This window comes from Microchirus variegatus (assembly GCF_963457635.1).
Source record: "Microchirus variegatus genome assembly, chromosome: 16".
Lineage (NCBI taxonomy): Eukaryota > Metazoa > Chordata > Actinopteri > Pleuronectiformes > Soleidae > Microchirus > Microchirus variegatus.
This window is the reverse complement of record NC_139817.1, coordinates 11,280,045-11,300,756: the sequence shown is the minus strand read 5'-3', so window position 1 is coordinate 11,300,756 and position 20,712 is coordinate 11,280,045. Positions and strand designations below refer to the sequence as shown.

The following is a 20,712-nucleotide window of genomic DNA, read 5'->3' as shown; positions in this document are numbered from 1 at the left end:
ACACAGATATCGTGACAACTGTTGTTTCTGGTCTGAACATTGGCGCATGGGTGGTTTAATTTCACACCACCGTCATGGGAACGTTTCCTTCAACCCAAACTAAACACCTGACATTTTCCACAGTTTGTCCCTGGATAAGACACTTAAATCCGACATAGAAAAAAAGTGCTGCATATTATGGGTGAGGGAATGGGTATGAAAGGGTGAACGGCATCGGTGTATAGCGCACGACTTTGAAAGCGGCATATAAATGCACAAATGACTTTTTCTATAGAATCTGCTGCTGAAATATATATATTTTATTTCCCAGTAAGTGGCGCCGCACATCATTTTGAATGTTGTGAACAGTAATGACAATCCAGTTAGCAGATGCCCATTGAATTTGCCAGTCTTGCCATGATAGACTCTGTACATATGTTCTGTCAAATGATCAGCAATCTTATTCATTATCCAAGGTCACAGAGGATGAATACTGTAAATTGAACCAAAACACCTTCCCACTCCCCAGAACAATCAGAACTCTCCTGAATGGCCATTTCTGTGGATATTAAACGCAGCCGTGCTGAAATCCACAAATATGGCGCCACATTAAAGGATTAGTAAGTAACTCGGGCGATTACAAGACCCCACTGGCAGCACAGTGATTGGCGGGCACGCCGATGCGATGACGACACCGGCACTTGAACATCTTTCGCAACTCGGCGCGAAAGCGGGCGTGCAGCCACGCGTAGAGGAAGGGGTTGCAACAAGACGAGCTCATGGCGCACAGGTGGCACAGCAGCTGTATCAGCAAAAAGTAGCGCTTGTTGATGAGGTGGATGTCGATGTCTCGCAGCACGTTGAACACGTGGATGGGGAGCCAACACGCCGCAAAGGCAGACACCAGAAGTGCAACCAGGCGAAAGATCTTCCTCTTGCGAGCCTGCTGAGCGCCTGCCTGGTCTTGCGTCTTGTGGCCCGGTGCGACACACTTCCTCAGTTTGACGGTGATGCAGAGATAAGAGACGAAGACAGCGGACAAGGGCAGGACATATGTGACCAGCAGAGTGCTGTACGCATAAGCGCGCCTCTCCTTCTCCTGTCCCTGCCAGAACTCCTCGCAGATGGTGAAGCCTTCTTCCTTAAACTCCACGTGATAGGTGTGCATCACTGCAGGAGCCACCAGCCCACAGGACAGCAGCCATATGCCAGAGAGGACGAACGCACACATGCCCACAGTGGTGCGCTTCTTCAAGGGATGAACGGTTGCATAATATCTGCAATTTAAAACGACAACAACTATATATTTAATAATGCTATCACAAAACTTATAATATGACTAAATGGTTTATACCAGGGGTCTGCAACCTGCGGCTCTAGAGCCACATGTGGCTCCTCAGCCACTCTGCAGTGTCTCCTTGTAGCTTTAGAGATCAGGGCAACAAATACAAGTGTTTTAATATGTTGTGCATCACATCCAGCGTCGACGTAAAATGCAATATTCAGTACATGTTTGGATGTGTCCTGTCCGTCTTTGGATCCACATACCGTTTTCTCGAGCATGAACAACATACAATCCAAATATTTGCTTCATTTATTTAATAAGTGGGTTCATTTTAATTTCTTTAATTTGCCACAAACAATGAAACGATGGAAGAACCAGGTCTACGTGGGTCTAGAGGTTGGGTATAAACTGAACATGTTGTAGTTCTTAAATGCCATAAATGAAAGAGACTATTACTATTTTATATAGTTTGTCTGTATAAAAACCTTTATACGTGTTATTATCTTCATCTTGTGTGTTTTTTTGCGGCTCCAAATGATTTTTATTTGGGTGGAGAGACGACAAAAATGGCTCTCTTCATCCTAAAGGTTGCAGACCCCTGGTTTATACTGAACTCCTGTAGCACAGTTTTTATTAAAGTTCAAGTCACTTTGCGTGCATGTGATGACTCATACGTAAGATGCAGGAGAACAATTACAACAAAGAAGACCTGGATAACATCGAGAACAAAAAGAAAAAGAAACTAGTTTCAAGGCGAAGACTCAACTCGTCCAATCCTCACGTCCTCAAACCTCCACAGGGAGATAAGTCAGTGTTTTTGAGTGCAGAACAAAGCTCGCTGCGTCTGTTTGGGTTCTCGCTGAAGTGTCTTCGTGTCTTAGCAACAGAAACCTGAATTTTATTTGAGTGCACAATGTATACAGCTGGATACATCTTTTTTTTGAGTTTCATCTGATCATGAAACTCCAGTGTTAAATCAGTTGTACGTGAGATAGAATCTAGTATTTCTATAAAAGGTGGACGATTGGTAATAACTGCCTTTAGAACTATAGGTTCTGCCTCTGTGATAAAAACCCCATTCATATTTTATATTGAATATTGTATATTACAATAGTGTGCATGTATAAAGAGGAAGTTCATATTATCGCTCCATTAAATGTAACCCCAAATCTGCACTAGAGAGAACCCATACATGATGATGATAATAACCATCACTCCAATCTTTTTAGCAGATTCTTGGCCAAAGTGGCAGAGCAGTTGTTTCATAAAGCTACGGATTAATATGTGGAATAATTAAAAGAGGAAAAAAAAAGAAAGAAAAGGAGGCCAAAACTGAGCAGAGTGCAGAGAGATACACCTACCTGTCCACGGCGATAGCTGTAAGTGTGAAGACTGAGACGTAGACTGTGACGGGCTGGATGAGGAACACTAGATAACACATTGATCGGCCGAAAGCCCAACCGTGTGGATTGAAGGCGTAGGCGAGAGTGAAAGGGACACAGGACACGCACATGAGCATGTCAGAGAAGGCCAGGTTCCCGATGAAGAAGTTGGTGACGTTGTGCATCTTCCTGGTTCGCCAGATGACATAGAGGAGCAGGTAATTCCCAAAGACGCCCACCACCACCACCAGCACATAACAGGGGATGATGAGGGGCTTGAACCTTTGCAGCAGAGCCACATCTGCAAACTGGAAGCTGTGATTAGTGGAGTTGCTCTGTACGGCGACCTCATAAATGCGTCCGTCCATCTGTCCCCCTGACACAGATGGGTGTGCACTTCCGGCCAGGCTGCTGCCGTTTTCCTCCATGGCTGCTGCAGAGCGGGGTTCCTGTCGGTATACCTGCAACGTTTCAAGAGGTTCACAGCTGTAAATGGAACATTAGCAGTGTTGTTGGGAAAACAGGAAGCCACATTTAAGAAATGCTAGGCCATTACTGAGTAACCGTACTTTAGCTGCACAACTGAAATGTCAAATCACATTGGTTTACTTGAGATTGAAGGGTCACTCTGTACTAAGGCAATACGCTGATTCAACATAAGTGCATTATAATTACATGTATTATTATTATTGTCATTATGAGGCTTTCAGTTAGTTTTGCACCTTGACGTCACCATTTTCCTGGAACTTTTTTAATGTATATGTCCCTGATACATCTACAGAGACACTGTTGACAGAAATTCGCAAATAGGAATCTTTTTCATGAAGAATTATTTGATATTTGATGGGGAAAAAAACACTGTTTATTTCATTTTTTAATAATGGCTGTTGGATACGTGTCTTCAGCCACATTTTCTGTCTCCTAATATTTCAGGAGGCTCAAAAGCCTTTATTTTAAATCACTGTGATTTGAGAAGAACATGGTTCTATCACCTCTATTAAAAGGAAGTTAAGCTGAGTTGACATGCACGCAAGAGAATATTATGCAGACTTAATTAGACAGATTAACCCAGAAGGCGTTCATGCTCATGTTACTCATTGACCACTGCTCATCAGTGGAACTGCTCCATTTGAACTGCCGTTTAAAAGATCAATTGCAGAGAAATTGAGTGCATAAATTCAGTGTCATGGGCAAAGTAAGTGCTTTTATTTTGAGCTGTGTTTACACTCTAAAATGTGACTGCAGAATATACGCTCCAACTAAAGCTTTTTTTTATGAGGTGCTGATTAACTGTGAAGTCAATCAGCACTGACTTCCCCGTGCATGACGCCAGTATGATGTCTTAGGAAACTGTTCCGTGTTTTTCCTCACAGCTGGGCGGTCGTTTCTGTCTAGAAATGGATGCTAGGTCACCACTTACTTTCTCACACTTAAGTCCATGGAGAAAAATCAGTTACTTTAAAGGTTCATTATGTAAAAAATCTAAATCAACTGGCCATAAAATCCTCCTAATATGTCACAGAGACTCAGGAATAATGTTCATATAACAAACTGAATTCACCAACAACAACAGTACAGACAAAATATTAGCATTAAAAAAAATATTTTGCAGACTGCAATTCATGTTCGGCATGTGGCGCCACCTACTGCCGTCTACCAATCATTGCAGTCAGTAGAGTCTCAGCTGCCGAGCAACCATGGGTTGCCAGTTACATCTGAGCTACAGTGGCGGACAAAACGAAATATAAAAGACCTCGGTATTTTAAATTTGAGTGTAGTAACCTTTTTTGTCCACATTCTTACATATGGTACCTTTAAAGTTAAAATAAATGATCTTTTGACTTCAGTGTCTAAAATCCGCAATTATATTGCCATAATATCAGGTGTAGATTTTATTAGCTGAGCCACAGTGGTCGATGCCAGTACATCAGTACATTTCAACATTTCCTAACCTAGTGTGAGAAAGTGATGACACCTATCCAATCATACGTCAATATAAAACCATCTGAATGAACATAAAAATATTCACATTATAAGCCATTACTTAACAAATGGGAAATAAAGGATAATATATAAAAAAAAAAGTGTTGAGATCTGTGTCCCAACAATCATTTTTAATTAAATCTTGAAGGAAAATGTGCGAATAATAATACAATAAATAAAAGGGCATGCAATCAATTACAGATAAAAGTCACAAAGCAGCTTACCTCTTTATTATGTTGGTATAAAGAGGATAAAGAGGAGTTGTGTGAGAGTGTGTGTGAGTGTGAGTATCAGAGGCAGACCTTCCCTGAGCAACTCCACACAGTGAGTGAGCTGGAGCTGGAGCAGCAAGAGAGACAAACACACACACACATAGAGAGAGAGCGAGAGAGCGTGAAGTCTGTATTTGAGCCAATAAGACAGCAGAGACCCCCCCCAAAAAAGATGAATGTCCAGGTGTGAACCAAAGTAATTAGTTGGTGGTGAGTGCAGCACAAACAGTTTCTATGTACGTCTGAGAATGGCAGCAATTACTGACACTCTTTAATTCACAGGTACGTTGCCTGTTGTCTTCTGAATTAACCCGAATTATAGGTTCCATAGAATTAAGACAAATCTATTTACTACCACGAGTTTGTCCAGAACCAAAGATTTTATCTGCTCATAATAACAATAAGTATGATGATGGACATGCGGCAAAGCTTTAATCTCAGTTTAGAGCATCGTGTTCTATCTCGCACTCGGCTGCTTTTAGACTTTTTATGAAGAAAATGAATATAGTGTAGACCAGTGGTCACCAACATGGTGCCCGCGAGCACCTGGTAGCCTGCAGGCAGCCAATAAGGTTCCCATGGTCTCAATTCACTTGCATGTATCCATATGATCACTCATTAAAATGTCATTGATATTGTTTAATGTGTATGCAATTGAATGCATAATATTCATAATTTCAATGGGAAATTGCAAAATATGTAATTATGATAGCCCTCCATATTATTGTTTATCTTCAGATTGTTATTATATCTGTGGCTTTGTGGTCATTTTTTGGGGGGGTTAACATGCATAACAACTGCAAAAATACAATATTGTCATTGTGCTAGTTGAAACATGGATGGAGCAAGCCAAAATGAAGTTGCACTGAATTTCACAAAACTTGGGGGGTGGGAACGTGTGAGAGCCCGAGATGAACAAAAGAATCCATCGGGACCACGGCATCGACTCAACAGGAAGTCGGCCAATTTTGAATTTGGCATCGATCTTTGCACGTTTCATAAAAGAGCGTTTATCGTACCAACATAAAAACAAGACAGAGGCAAAAGTTATCGAAAAAGGTTTTAACGAATTCCAACCGTGACGATACCCTGCATGTCATCCATTCACACTCTGAGATGCTGAGTTAAGGTGCTGCCACATTAAATGGGGAAAATCTTGGCAAGGATCACACCTCACCAGGAGACGCACAGAGAAAACAAGAACAAACCTGCCACAAATATCACACTATGTTTGGAGAGAAGAGGCTGAACAGGATCGATTCGGCCTGCTGATATATCAGGGGAAAGAAAAATCCACATCTTATACAATTCACATGACAGTGTATGGGACTAGATTTACAAAACATGACGATGAAGACATTTAGATGGAACGGAGAAAAATAAATAGAACCCCTTATTCTCCAAATGTGAACAAATCCAAACTGTACAAATGTCAACTGTGAGTTGACATTTGTTCCGCGTGTGTGTGTGTTCAGTGATGTTTTGGGCTGTCTTAAATGGATTAATCGATGGGTCCCAAAAAAATCCACTGACAGACTACAGCTCATCCAAAACTCTGCTTCTCGTTTATTAACCAGAACCAGGAAGAGAAAGCATATTAGTCCAGTCTTAGCGGCCCTATACTGGCTCCCTTTAACCCTTTAAGGTACGCACCAAGAAAAATTATTTCTTTGGATTTTTTATTATTTTATTTTATTTACGTATGATAACAATAATGACAATCAATATTTTTTTTTATTTTTTTTTTTAAATTAGACCCTACAGTATTTTAGATACAAGCCTCTACCAAACGGTTGAGTCGTCTGTTCATAATAAACCTGGTTTGCATAATTTATAAAGTACAACATTCAGAACAAGTGACATAAAGTGTTAGTGAGTTCAGCTATCTATTTTCTTTTCTGTTTATTGTGAAGCACTTTGAGCTGCAATGCTTGGATGAAAGGTGCTATACAAATAAAGTTCATTATTATTATTATTATAGTTCAAAGACAAGTATTAAAAAAAAAGCTCTCTTCCCATCCACAATCCTCACTTTCGTGTTTTCAGATTTTCAACTCATAAGTGACTTGACCCACTGATCCTTTTACAACTTTACTCAGCCACACAGAGCGTCGTTCATCCAGCAGCACTTTTCCAAAATCATAATAGAAAATATGAATAACGCCCACGTGATGTAGTGATGTGAGGCGACTGTGGCATGTTGGAGGTCATTTCTGAGATGATGTGATTTTTCAAATCTTGGTTTGACCAAGTGTCTGTTATTATTGCCCTGGACTGGCGTTCTGTCCAGCAGGGATTGGCTCTGGTGACACATCATCAAGTTCTGCCCGGCTCAAACTACATCATTGTCCGAAACCTGGTGTCATTGGACAATTTTAAAGTTTTAAAAAATGTTCAATTGACTTGGAGACAAAAATATGACTGTAGATGTTTTTCCCTACATGCACTTTGTTGAGTTTATTGAATAATTTGCTGATTATGTGATTTTATATCCCAGATCTATCTATCTATCTATCTATCTATCTATCTATCTATCTATCTATCTATCTATCTATCTATCTATCTATCTATCTATCTATCTATCTATCTATCTATCTATCTATCTATCTATCTATCTATCTATGTATTTATTTATATGTATGTGTATCGTATATATATATATATATATATATATATATATATATATATATATATTACCTTTAATTTAATTAAAAGTTATCTATTTCCCAACAAGATTTTCCCTTTAAGAGAACTAACCTAATCTTAGCAAAAAGGCATCGCCATGACAACAACTCTCCAGGAAAGATTTGACGGAATGTTTTCGTACAACACTGAATAATAAACATATAGCTGTAAAAATGTGTGAAGCTCAGCTGACCATCATCTGGCTGTATAGCTGTGTGGTAATGGTCTCACCTCACTCTCGCTGCATTATAATGTTTTTGCACTTCCTTGGTTTGACTGCAGTGAAGTGCAGTCAAGTCCCGCCCTCCAAAATAAGCTGATTTCATAGCCACGAGGACAAATATGACTCTGTTTGTGACGCGGTTGGTCCCCGGTGTCATAGAAGCAAACATAGAAGTTTGATGTTTATCTATAAAACATACCCCTTATTTCTGCCCCACATTTCTATTTTCCAACCAAGAAGTTTAAAATATCCTTATTTCCCCCCCACAAATTGAAAGACCTCAGTTTATTTCAATTTGGCCACATATTTCATTAGCTGGGAGGTTACACATTAAGTATGCATCAGGACATGTCTGCGCTCGTGATGCATGTTATTCCCGTTGCCACGGCAGCACTGTGGTTATTTGCTAATTTGGGGGAATATTTATGAAGCAATGAAAACAGATGTGAACACACCGAATGTAAAGTACATTTCTTGACTCATGAAGTGTGTGACTGTCTTTTTCTGTCCCGGGCTCCATCTCGATTATTATACCTGCCAGGCCTGTATGTCTCACACATCAGAGGACAACATTTTTTAGTCCCTTTTAAGTGCATTTTTGTTTGCTGTAAATGTATATTTTATAGTGTGCAATGAAAAATACAAAACCCCTGAGGTGAATTCACAAAGTGATTGTAAAACATTTACACCGAGCACAATCATTTTGAAATAATTTAATTTGGATCTAAACCTTGTTGTCAAACCCTGTTTCCTTGAAAACCTCTGAGATTACTAAACAATGACATGACTGGAGAGCCCCCTCCCCCCAACACACACACGTGACAGACACAGATATTTGCAGTTGTTTGACTGTCCAATGTGGTGACAAAAACCTTTTAATTAAACCTTAGTGATGTTTTTCTCCTTCTTTGTTTCTCCTTGGCTTTGTGTTTACACTAAAGCATGTGAAAAGCCAGTGGGATGTGCTAAAGAATATATACAGCTAATGACAACTTCAACAGAGGAGTGTGTCCAAGGACAGCGCTGAGCTGCGTAGCTCTTGCGACAAAGACACCAAAACAAACCCAGAGATGATTCATCGTTTGCAAATCAATTAAAACCTGACATTGAACACTGTGCTATTCACACACATACATTCATCTCCAGCACTGCTGCAACAAACTTTCTCTGGAGTTATTTTACTTCCACCTGGTGGTCACCTTGAGTACAACCACTGCATGTTATTTCCTGGACTTGTAACTGTGATGGAGCTGCAAGTTTGAATGAGCTATGGGACATCGTCCTTAACTTGATTAGGTCCCACTTTACTGCATCCCCAAAATAAGGCTAGCATCCCGTTAATGTAATTGAGTCAAATGATGCAGGGCTGACTCAACAAATGAGGAATTGCAACCAATTAAGCAAATGGACTTTGCCAACCAGACAGTGATTAAAATGTTGTGCTGTAACAAGAGCAGGGGCAGGAGGCTAATAACACTCATCCTTTATGAGTATACTGCCATAAATCAGTCCATGACACATGGTCAATAACAAAAACACAGTCAAGTGTAAAAGGTTACAAATCTTTGGTTTAATTGGTATAAACAAAACAGCTAACTAAAAACAAGGCATGGTGGTCAATTAGTGAAATGTAAAGGCCATATAAACGGGAAAGGAATAAGAAGGAGAGAAGGTGTGGTCTCTGTAGCTCCGATGTTGCTCTCACTCGCCTCCACACAGCTCCAGCAGGATTTTGCGGTAGTCACCAGATGTGTCTCCCTGTGGAGTGAGAGAAAGAATCTGTGAGACTTCAAAGAAGAGGCAATGGGAAGAATTGCTCTCATGAAACTCAGTGAACGACACCAAACATTGCTGTTGCTTAAGGGCAAATCTTTGGCCAATCAAATGAAATGAAAGCAGTGGTAAATTAGTGCAAGTAGAGGAGCACATAAACTTAGAATTGCAATTATCATTATAGCACATAATGTATTGCAGTGCTTTTGCTGACTTCTACATTGCCACGCCCCTTGGATCCGGCGCTCACCTTGATGAAGGAGTGCAGAGTCTTGCCATACATCTTCAGGAACTGTGCCTTAATGTCCAGCATGTCAATCTCAGCCCTGGAAACCATAATTCTGATGAGGATACTGTCCGTGGTGCCCAGACCCTGACCAGAGAGAGAAACTGTGTTAATGCCAATTTTAACTATGATGATTACATCACTCAGCTTCTCTTATACTCCATGTTGAGTAATTATGTTGAACCTTTACTCTAATGACTCGCGAGGGAAGAATCAATGAGCTGAAAACATGCTTGTGACGTATTTTTTCAGGATAAGGTATAATTAATAGAGAAAATAGCACTGTGACTAGACACTGTAGATACAGTGTGTCTGTGAAGGATGTGATGGTTATCCAGGACAGTTGAAGCTGTTTCACGTATCATCCAAGAGGCTTCTTCAGTTCTAAATATTCATTCATTTGTCGATTGTCTTCTGCTTTATCCTCCACATGAGGGTCGCTGGCGCCAAATCCCGTCTGACATAGGGTGAAAAGCAGGGCACACCCTGGACAGGAGACAAACAACCATTCACTCTCACACCTACGGTCAATTTAAGAGTGTCCAATTTGCCTAATCCCCCAATCTGCATGTTTTTGTTTTTCAAAGTCGGGAACCTGGAGTGGTAACCACTACACCAACCGTGTAGCCCCAGTTCTGACTATCTGTTGGAAAAGTCCGGGTATTTAACCTCTGAAGACTGAATACCCCTCAAGAGAGTTGAGATAACCCTTTAAATGTAATGTCACACTGGGGTAAACCAAACAACCACTCCATAAACACATGGCACAGAAGAACAAACGGATCTGGACAGGACTTAGCTGTCCAGTTATTTCTGAAGGACACTCTTCTGATAATGAGAACGTGCCCATTTGGTCCAAGGAAGACAGATGGTTTTGAAAGAAGAGTGAAACAAGCCATTAATCATTGATGGAAGTGGCCGTAAGACACCAACTATTAACCACCTACAGTGTCGTCCTGCAGAGCTCTCCTCCTTAAATGGATCACAACACAGGTGAACTCTAACACTGTGCCTGTCAGGTGACATTAAGGACCATCTATCACACGTTGACAGGTGAAATGATCAACCTGGAACTGGGTCAGGGGGGGTGAAAGACCTTAGTTTTCTCTAGACAGGTATCCAGAGGCTAAATACCTGGATCCATATTAGGGTCACGAGGGTCTGGAACCAATCCAGGCTGACATCGAACAAAGGGCAGGGTACACACAGGACAGCTCAACATTTCAACGCAGGGTCAACATACAGATACGCACAAGTGTTCACTCTCACACTCACAGAACCCAGAGAGAAACCACAAACACACGGGGAGAACATGCAAACTACACACAGAAAGGCCTCCGTCAAACTGGGATCCAAACTGGTGACATTCTTGCTGTGAGGCAACAATACTAGCCACACCATCTGACCTTGTTTAATTTAAAAGTAAATATATATATATGTATGCTCACAGGTGGATGTGCATATGTAAGTCAACACCATGTTTATCATTTCTTTATGTAAATAATATGTCATGATTTGTTTATAAAATCCTAACAGCTGAAGCTAATTCATTAGATATAAGATAAGGAAAAAAGGTAGGTAATCATAGATTCTACATTCATCTAATGCACGTTACTGGCAACATATTACAGTCACGACAAGGATGAAATATTTACCTTCATTGATTTGTATAATCGCTCGGCAAAGAACGCTGGCTTGTTCCGCATGCACTTCACTGCAAAGCAATAACAAAGTCCCTGCACATTAGATGCAATAACCTTTATAACAGTAAATGCTTGGCTAGCTGTAGCACAGAGGAGTAGTAAAAATAAACCCTCTAAACTGTAAAGGGAAGGCAATATCACCACCACTTAGAGGCTCACATCACTCCTAGAGGTTAAATTTGTGCCTCAAAAACAGCGTTAACAAAACTTTTCAGCGTCGTTTTAGTTTTCTAGCATCTTCTTTGTCTTGGTCTCATTTGAACTTGAAAAATGAATTAAATGTCATCTATTTTTAGTCACATAAGGACACACACCTATGGCCAGGAAGGCATCCTCCAGACAGCCGGACATCTCTCTCTTGATGCTGTCCTCAATTTCTCTTCCAGAAACCTTCTTGTACTCCTCAAACACTGAAAGAGGGTACAGTGTTTCATTATCAGAGTCATGACTGCTCCTCAAAAGCCCACAAGGGGGCAGTAATACCACCGCAGTCTTACTCATCAACAAAAAGGAAGTATCATCATATGACACGAGCCACTCAAAGATATTGACTCCGCAGATTTTGACACAGTTTTGTCAATGTGCAGTAAGAATACCTCGCAGCAGATGGTTTTGGTTCCTCACACAGAGCACGGTGAGGAATTTAACCTCGTCTGTGCCCCATCGAGCCTCGCCAGCCTCGTAGATTTCCTACATTCACAAATGATTTTTTTGAGATATAAAAACCACATCATGATGTAAATACACCCTTTCATCGACAGACATGATCTTTACCTTGGCATCTTGAGCAGCCAGAGCTTCGTCCACTTTATTGCCTTCATCCCGTCCTGCCTGCAATGTAGGGAACACAGCAGTTTGCGATTAAATAAATGAATTATTAACAGAGGAGGAAACATAGGGGAAATAGTGAGAAACTGGTGTTGGACAATACAAAAGTGACTGTCCTTCCCTCTGCCTTATAATGTTTAACAAGTCATCTTGCTGTAAAAATGTAATGTAGAAAAAACACATAAACGTAATATTTCAACATTGAAGTTATCCAGAGGACAATGAATGGGATGAATGATTTTCCTTCATCAAATGTGATTATAATTTAACTTTTAAACAACAATGTGACATTTAAAACAGTCCCAGATAACATCCAAATGTGCCTGGAATTTCCAAAAAGAAAAAAATGTTGTTACTTCAAACACAGAGAGGTTAGGGAGTCATGTTTGCTTACTGTGAGTAAAGAGACCAAAACTCTCTGAAACATTCCAGATGTGTCTCCACACACATCTTTTTCCAAGTTCCCGTATTCTGAAAAAAGAAAAAAAGAATATAGAGCAGCAACTAAAGACAGAAAATCAAAGGACTTTATCTCATACTTGATAAGTTTTGAGTAACATGAAAGAAAAGCTTATTGTTTGGTCCATAAAATGTCAGAAAATGTTTGTGTTTTATCCACAAACCAAAGGTTTTAATGATTCTTTGTTATATGTTGTTCTCTGGAGCGAAGATCCAATGTATTTATGTTATGTTATCATTTTATGACTTCCACCATTTTCCACCATCACTGGTTCACAGTATTGGATGTCATGCTCAGCTCACACGCGTCAGCTGATGTCAAATGCTTTGGTACCTTTCTTGTAGAAGGCGCAGATGGTTTTAATTTCATCATTTGTCCTTGAAGCGAGAATATCGATGAGACAAGCCTCTTCTGTTCCGGCGCCCTGGCACGGAAAAAGTATAGAATTTAGTCAAAACAACATACATTAAATGTTGTACAGTAAATACACACTTTTGAAAGTTAGTCTGTCTCATCTCCAGCAGCCTTGTTGCCAAAAACGTTAGCTTTTCTTTTTCTTTTAAAGAAAGAACGTTCTGTATTGTTTGTGCGCTAAAGCTTTCAGTACTGTTGCTGATTAAAAAATATTTAGTGAACTAGTGGATATTTTTTTTTCAGCACTGTAAAGTGGCCTTGGACACCTTAAAAGGAACAATTCCCCTTTTAAAGCAGCAGGACTATGGAGGTGGGATTGCTTCAGAATAACCTTTAGTACACCAATTCAATTTGACAAGAAAATACTTAACACGCTGTGGCTCACAGATGTGTTTTTAATCGTTTTTGAACACATCGTCTTTATAATTCACAAAGTAATATGCCCTTTCAGGCTTTAGCAATGATAAAAGTCCACCAAACTTATCCACTAAAGACGAGAAGAGTGGATAACAAACACTGACCTTCATAGCACTTCTCAGCTCGTAGGCATCATACACAGGTGCCAACATTAGCAGACCTAAAACAACACTCCTGAAGTTCGCACTCAGCTCTGTGGACAACTCTGAAGCCAGGTCCTGCAGAACAGAGCGGGGAAAGATGGGTTAACAAAAAAAGAATTTCCAGATTATCAATACATTCATTTGTAATTAGATGTTGAGCATCTTAAAATCAAGAAATACTGGATTCAAGTTCAAGTTTTCTGTCACATATTTCACGTATATTGCAGCAGCATAACTAGTTTCCAGACAGTGTTTTTGAGAATGGAGAAGCTGTTCCACAAAGCTGGCCTTGTGTGACCACATGAGGGCGTAACCACGAGCTGCATGACTCACTCTTTCTGCCTGTGAGATTTCCACTCAGTCTTCGCTTTCCCTGCCGCTCCCTGAGAGGAACTTTCAGATCATTTTATAGACCATTTGCAGAACACTGCACCACGACCCGGGTCAATATGTCTTTATGTCAATACCATTAACATCCCATACTTCCCCCAGAGTTAATATATAGAAGTGTATTATAATGAAACAAAGAAAGTCAGTGGACTCTTATCTCTGTGGGTGCTTCTTTTTGACGAAGTGAACATTTCTACTTCCTACAGATTGCAACTCCATCTCTGCCTTGGCCTTTCTTTACAGGTACTTCTCATTTCTGCTTTAAAGTTAATAGTTAACTTGCACAAGATAACCCCGACCAAAATGCAAAAATAATGGGGCGAGCACCAAATGGAGAAACAGGCTTAGAGATAATACATCAGCTGCCAGTAATCTGGTTTTCACATTCCTGTAGTAATCTGTCATTTCTTTTGCTTTTTCATGTGTTTTTCAAACAAATAAGCAAACAAAATGCATGTTTTGGAGAAACTTTGTTTGCTGCTCCGAGTTCAAGCCTCGAAAAACTCTTACCTTCCCCACAGCTTGTTTGAAGGCCTCTTTAATGCGCTGCCTCTGAGCGATGGTACGATGAGCTATTACATCGGTAATGGCTGCTTCATCAGTGCCTGCAAGACACAGCATCGAAAACACTGAATCTCATAAATCTGCTTGCAATTAATTGTCAATTTCTAAAAAGTGCAAGTCACATATAATCCTTGTGCTGGGACTCAACCCTGGAGATGTTACTATCACAAAACCCTTTGTTTGATATTGACATAGGAACCTGTCTGTTTGCAATAGAGCTCAAACTGGAGTCAGGAGAAGACTATTAGTCTGTTAAACCATCAACATTCCACCACAGGAAAGTTTGCTGAGAGATTGTTACACACTCCTGAATCCTGTTTGTTAAGATGTTTTGAGAGTCATAACAGAGCTGATCCAATATCGTTATTGAGCGCCAACGATACTTGACATAATTCACTTCACTGATCCATATACCGATCCAGACACCAGTCTGTTGTTTTCATAGTATTTTTCAGATGTGTGTATTTATAATGCAATTAAATATATATATATACTTCATGTGATTATCTTTGATTAGAATGGATTTGTAATTACTTAGTTGTGTTTTACTACAGCCTCATTATACCTACCCATGACAACGATAAAACTCTAGATGCACCTCTGTAAGTAGAACCATTCACTTTCTGCATGGTCAGCAGAGTCTTGTGTACTTTAAACTCCATAGTAGCAGTGAGTACGAAGCTATACAACACACATAGGTTAAGGTGAGGCAAAGGGAGGCTCAGCAGAATTTCTATTTGATTTACTGTCATTTAGTACAATTTCAGTCACACTGACTTCTAGTGACCACTAAGCTTTGAATCCACAGCAGCAGTAAAAAGCCATTTTTAATATAACTTAACCCGGTCTCATTTGGTTTTACTGATGTATCTCTTATTTTATTTTATTTTAGCGTGTTGTTTTTATGCACACAGTATACACACAGGTGTACGCAGTCCACCTTTTATGGCAGTTTTTCACCTTGGTGGACAATGAAATTCTATTCGATTCTATTCTATTCTAAAAGTGTGGTTTTAGTTAGTTTGGTTTAATTCATTTATTTATTTGGCCTGCAGGAAATTTTGGTTTTAGTTTTTAATTTCCTGGAGAAGACGAGATAGAGGAGGGGAGATTACATTTTATCTTTCTTCCACTGAGCTTGAGGCCACAGTAAGACGTACAGTACGTTTATGTATGATGTTTTTTGTATGAATGGTTGGATCACTCACCAACTCCCTTCATGGCTTCTCTGAGCTTCTGAACATCTGCTTCTGGATCAAAACCAGACGCCTCAGTCACTGTTCCACGGTTTCCAATCTGAAAAAAAATCACATAATTACAAATATAACAGAAGCAAAACATTAAGATTTTGAGAGCTGCACGTCTATACACTTCACAGAGAATGATTGAAATCTGGCACATTAAGGTGATTTTCACATTCATGTGTTTAAATTAAATTGATTTATGTGTCTTTTATTTGACTTACAGTCCAGTTCAACTACTTTTTACAATTAACATTTTCCTGATTAGAATTTTGCAAATTGTTCAAAAGCAGTTTGTACAAAATATTAGTATAAGCACCGTCCTAGAATCTGAAGTTTTCTAGGAATAAGACGACTGTTACTGTAGTAAATACATTAGGTAATTGTATATGTGTTGAAATGCATCAAGATAGTAACAGCTGTGAATTCAAGGTCCAGTGTGTAATAATTAGTGACATCTAATGGTAAGACAGCAGAATATAACAAATGCAGCACTCTTTCCCATGTGCGTTAGGGAACAGAATATCTGTTTAATGAGATTCACGTTCAAAACACAAAACATTTGTCCATCTGAGCTCCTGTAGAAACATGGCAGCAACAAAATGGCGGTTATTCACTTGTAATATACTCATTTTCTGCCTCCTAAATATTACACACTGAACCTTAAAGACAATAAAGACCACAACCTGAGTGGCGCAAATTTAGTTTATGTAATTTGCAGTTATTCTTCATGCACTAATTCTACATTTTTAATGTCTTAGTGAGTACCATAAGTAACAATTACAAAATAATTGGTTTGATGTTCATCACAATTTGTGTTTACTATAAAATGAACATGGAACCAGTCCTATTATTCAAATCATGGGTTACAGTGGCACTGTTGTGTCACAGCAACAGCTGTGAACTATTTTAATTCACATAAACAAATGATGGTGTTCATTTGCAAGACCAGGCAACATGAAACTGAATATAGACTGATGAAATTCATGTAAATTTGTTGTTTGACCTCTTCCCTGTGTCACAATGGTGAAGACTTACCGCTGCCATTGTAGGAACTAGGAAGAGTGGATTTCCAAACAGGAGATGAGAGAGCTAGAAAAAAAAGAAGAAGAAAAAAAAGGAAATGTGAGTATGTCAGCTGCTTGGGAGAGCCTGTTAACGACGACACAGAAGGAAACACTGAACTATAGCAACGGGTTCAGGGGTGGTTAAGGGTCTCTGTTGTGAAAGTGAACCTCATTAACCTCTAATCAATATTGCATGCAGCTCATCATCTCAGAGAGGGCTTCCGCCACACACGTTCCACTGGATCTCACGTTTGTGCTCTCCCAGGAGCTTATCTTGTTAAGATATAGTGTTTGTGTGTGGACACGCCTGTAATTAGTCCACTGAGGGAAAAACAGTGGTGTTTCCCCGACATCTGCAGGGATCAACATGCTCACATCATAATGTCAATATCCACTTAGTTAAAACACACCTCCAGGTGACCCGGCTCGTCTACAAGACACTGTACTACACGTGGGTTACACAAATAAAATTGACATTTCTGTTCAGACTAAAATAGGACTCTCATACATACATTTAAACAGGGCTGCAATTAATCAATTATTAATTGTTTACTACTAATTTAATCCATAGCTAAGCAAACACGTTTTGTGGTTTCATCTTCTGAATATATTTGGTTTGTGGAAAAAAACAAAGCATTTACATTCCATTATATGGATCATACATCTTATTTATTAATAGGGTGGAAAAATCAACAGATCCATCAATAATGGAAATAATCATCAACGCTTTAGCAACTGATATTATATACAATTTATTTTTTGTAATTTAAATGTTATTTTTTAAGTCATTTTATCTTGTACCCTTTACTGTTGTGCTCACTAACCTTGTTTCTGTTTTTAAAATGATTTAATTGCTTTTTCTGGAACGCACTTGCGGCTTGTGTGGCCACAACTAAGTGGTCTATTTTTATGTAAATAGAGGGCAGGGGGTTTCAAAACACACACCATATGGATAGACTTGAGTGACTCATGTCACAGAATCGATGTAACCCTTTTCAGAGCGAGTGACAGCTTGTAAAGTTTGAAGTCACTTCACGACAGGACACAAAAGCTCTTCCTTAGACATGTGAGAACAAGTATGATTTCAGAGAGTCTGTGGAATTGATTGTACAGACGGCACAGAATCGAGGTGTTTCTTTATTGGTGAATTATTATTACACAATAGCCAACAGTTAATTTGACAGTTTAGTTTTTCTGATTGCCGATTTCATGTATAGTTTAATTTAGCTTGTAAATATTTTGAAGATATGCGAGGGTAGACACAAAATGCAGATAGGGCGGGACAGACAAAACAAGTGTCGTCCGGTAAAAGGAAATGTGTGTATCTGAGGGAAATTTGAAGGCAAAATAAATCAGCATCACATTTCATCCATCAGCTGATCTGATTTCTAAAGGTTGACATTGACCAAAGAAACTTTAATACAGGTCAAACTCTAGCATATGGCATCTAGTACATGTCATGTGTGTATTTATTGCTCATTTGTTCATGTAGAATAGATATTTAAAAGCTTTTTGACACATGTTTCTGCTTATAGTGCAGTCACTACTCATTGTTTGACATTGTCTATGCTGTCCATATCTGTGTGTGAATTCAAAAATAGCATTACTAACAACAACAACAACAGCAATAATAAACAAACGACATAATAATAGTAATAGTAATCATGTTTGAGTTAAACAAGTCATTGAAATGGGCCTGTCAGAACTGTTAATACTTAGCTCTTCTTTTCTAGGCAATTCTATTCAAATTCGTTTGTGTAGTTTTTCTAGGGTTACAGTAAATACAGTAGTATAAATGCGAACTTAAATGGAAGGTGTAGAAAAAAGTAATGGAAATCATCCTTTAAGCAACAACAATTGTGACTGACTTTTTTCCTCTCCAATGCCAAACATATATATTATAAAGTATAGTGTTCAGTAAAGGTTATTTGACACAATAAAGAGTCAGAACACAGTAAATCAGGAAGCAGCAGCAGCAGTTTGGTGGTTAACAGTTAACTTGGCATGATGTTCGCGGGCACACCCTGCCTTACAGGGACCACCCGTCTCAGTCTGACCTCCACACTGTCAAGTAGAACGAAACAAAACACGACGAGAACATGAATGCGCGTCAACTAAGCCACGTCTTACCTTTACCTACTTTGGCGGAGACAAGACCCTCAGGAGGATGACAGAAAAGTAAAGCAGCACGTCACCGCGACAAGGTAAAGCTTTTTAGTCACTAGACGTCGACTCTGAAGATCCGCCCACAACAGGATCCTCCTATCACATGCACGCGCGCATACGAGTAGCTGGTGGATTCACGGACTCGACAAAAGTGCAGAAAACTCCACTAAAGTTTTAATTGACACGCTGCATTATACAGCTATAGACAATTGTGTCGCCCAAGATTATTAAAATATAACCCACTTTTTTACTGTTTGTAATTATGAGGCGCCGATTGTAAAGCTGTGCATGCAAAAATAAACAGCACCTTTTTGCCACATTTATCAAAAAAAACGTATAAAAAACATGTGAATTTTTTGTTTTGAATGTTAGTTTTTACCAGATTTACAGCAATATTTGTGAATTTTGTGATATTTACTTCTCTTGTGAAAATATAATTTCAATGTTTAATCTGAATAAAAAATCTAAATCTAAATGTTAAATATAAATGTTAAATATAAATATAAATATAAATGTTAAATCTAAATGCTAAATATAAATTTAAATCTAAATGTTAAATCTAAATGCTACATCTAAATATAAATGTTTAAACTACATATAAATGTTACATCTAAATCTAAATGTTTCGTTTGAAACCAAATGTTTAGCTAATATGCAAATTCATACTGCCGGTAACATTAAAGGGATACTTGAGTAAAAGTACAAGTATCTTACCAGAAATAGACTTTGGTGGGTGATCCAAATTAATATTATTTAAGTAAAGGTCTTTAAGTCTATGACATTTACTGTAGTTTTAGAAGTAAAAGTATTAAAAAGGTGAGAAGTTACGATTGAGCAATGGTCGCTCAGTGGTGGGGATGTGGGTTCAATTCCTGGCCCTGCTCGTCTATGTGTCTTAGACACATTGGTAAATGATCACCAGTCATTTTCTTTCTACAAAATGTCTGGTATCTAAGCTCTGATAAATTCCTGACACATCCAATCATATCACGTTGGCTGCTGAGTTATTATGCTCTCGGTATGGTGTCCTGTTTTGAACGACGTCACGTGAACGCAACATACGACCATAACACGTAGGAAGGGGGCGGGGAGGTTCATCTGCTCCTTAAACTACAATACCCAGAGTTCCGTTCGCGCGTCAACAGCAACAGCTAGGATGTTGCGATAACGGTGGCAGCCAAAGATTGCTGTGGTTGCAGGGATTAGGCTGCAGGGAAGAAACCTTTACCTAATGTTTTTTTAGCTGTCAAATTCTTGTGGTTTCTGATTTGCAGCGACAGGCGGAGGCCCTCGCTTTCCTGACGTCTCCTCGCTTGTTTGTGTTAAAGAGAAAAGGCTGCATCGCGCTTGTGCGTTAGCTAACTAAAAAAAAATCTCAGTTTTTTTTTTCATTAATTGAAGGAAGGAAGGAAGGAAGTAAATAGCCAGACGAGCAGATATGTGGCAACCAA

The 20,712-nt window shown here is 39.2% G+C and overlaps 2 protein-coding genes across 3 annotated transcripts; both read right to left on the bottom strand.

Moving 5' to 3' along the window:
• Positions 1 to 616: 616 nt before the first annotated feature.
• On the bottom strand, positions 617 to 3,074 carry LOC310938503 (prolactin-releasing peptide receptor-like; the record flags this gene model as incomplete). The annotated part of the gene is made up of 2 exons (XM_083903018.1): positions 617 to 1,256; positions 2,626 to 3,074. 2 exons carry the CDS (start codon positions 3,072 to 3,074, stop codon positions 617 to 619), a joined length of 1,089 nt encoding a protein of 362 aa, XP_083759144.1.
• Positions 3,075 to 9,363: 6,289 nt separating this feature from the next.
• Positions 9,364 to 19,334, bottom strand: anxa4 (annexin A4). Of its 2 annotated transcripts, none has more exons than XM_083902780.1 (13): positions 19,236 to 19,334; positions 17,067 to 17,120; positions 15,996 to 16,083; positions 14,734 to 14,828; positions 13,795 to 13,908; positions 13,193 to 13,283; positions 12,794 to 12,870; positions 12,346 to 12,402; positions 12,168 to 12,261; positions 11,886 to 11,981; positions 11,524 to 11,582; positions 9,833 to 9,955; positions 9,364 to 9,567 (listed from the first exon to the last, which is right to left on the bottom strand). In XM_083902780.1, the coding sequence occupies exons 2-13, from the start codon at positions 17,073 to 17,075 to the stop codon at positions 9,511 to 9,513; spliced, it is 960 nt and encodes a 319-aa protein (XP_083758906.1). In that variant the 5' UTR covers positions 17,076 to 17,120; positions 19,236 to 19,334; the 3' UTR covers positions 9,364 to 9,510. The 2 variants fall into 2 exon arrangements, with proteins under 2 accessions (XP_083758906.1, XP_083758905.1); XM_083902779.1 differs by having other exon boundaries at positions 19,226 to 19,323.
• Between the last annotated feature and the right edge of the window lie 1,378 nt (positions 19,335 to 20,712).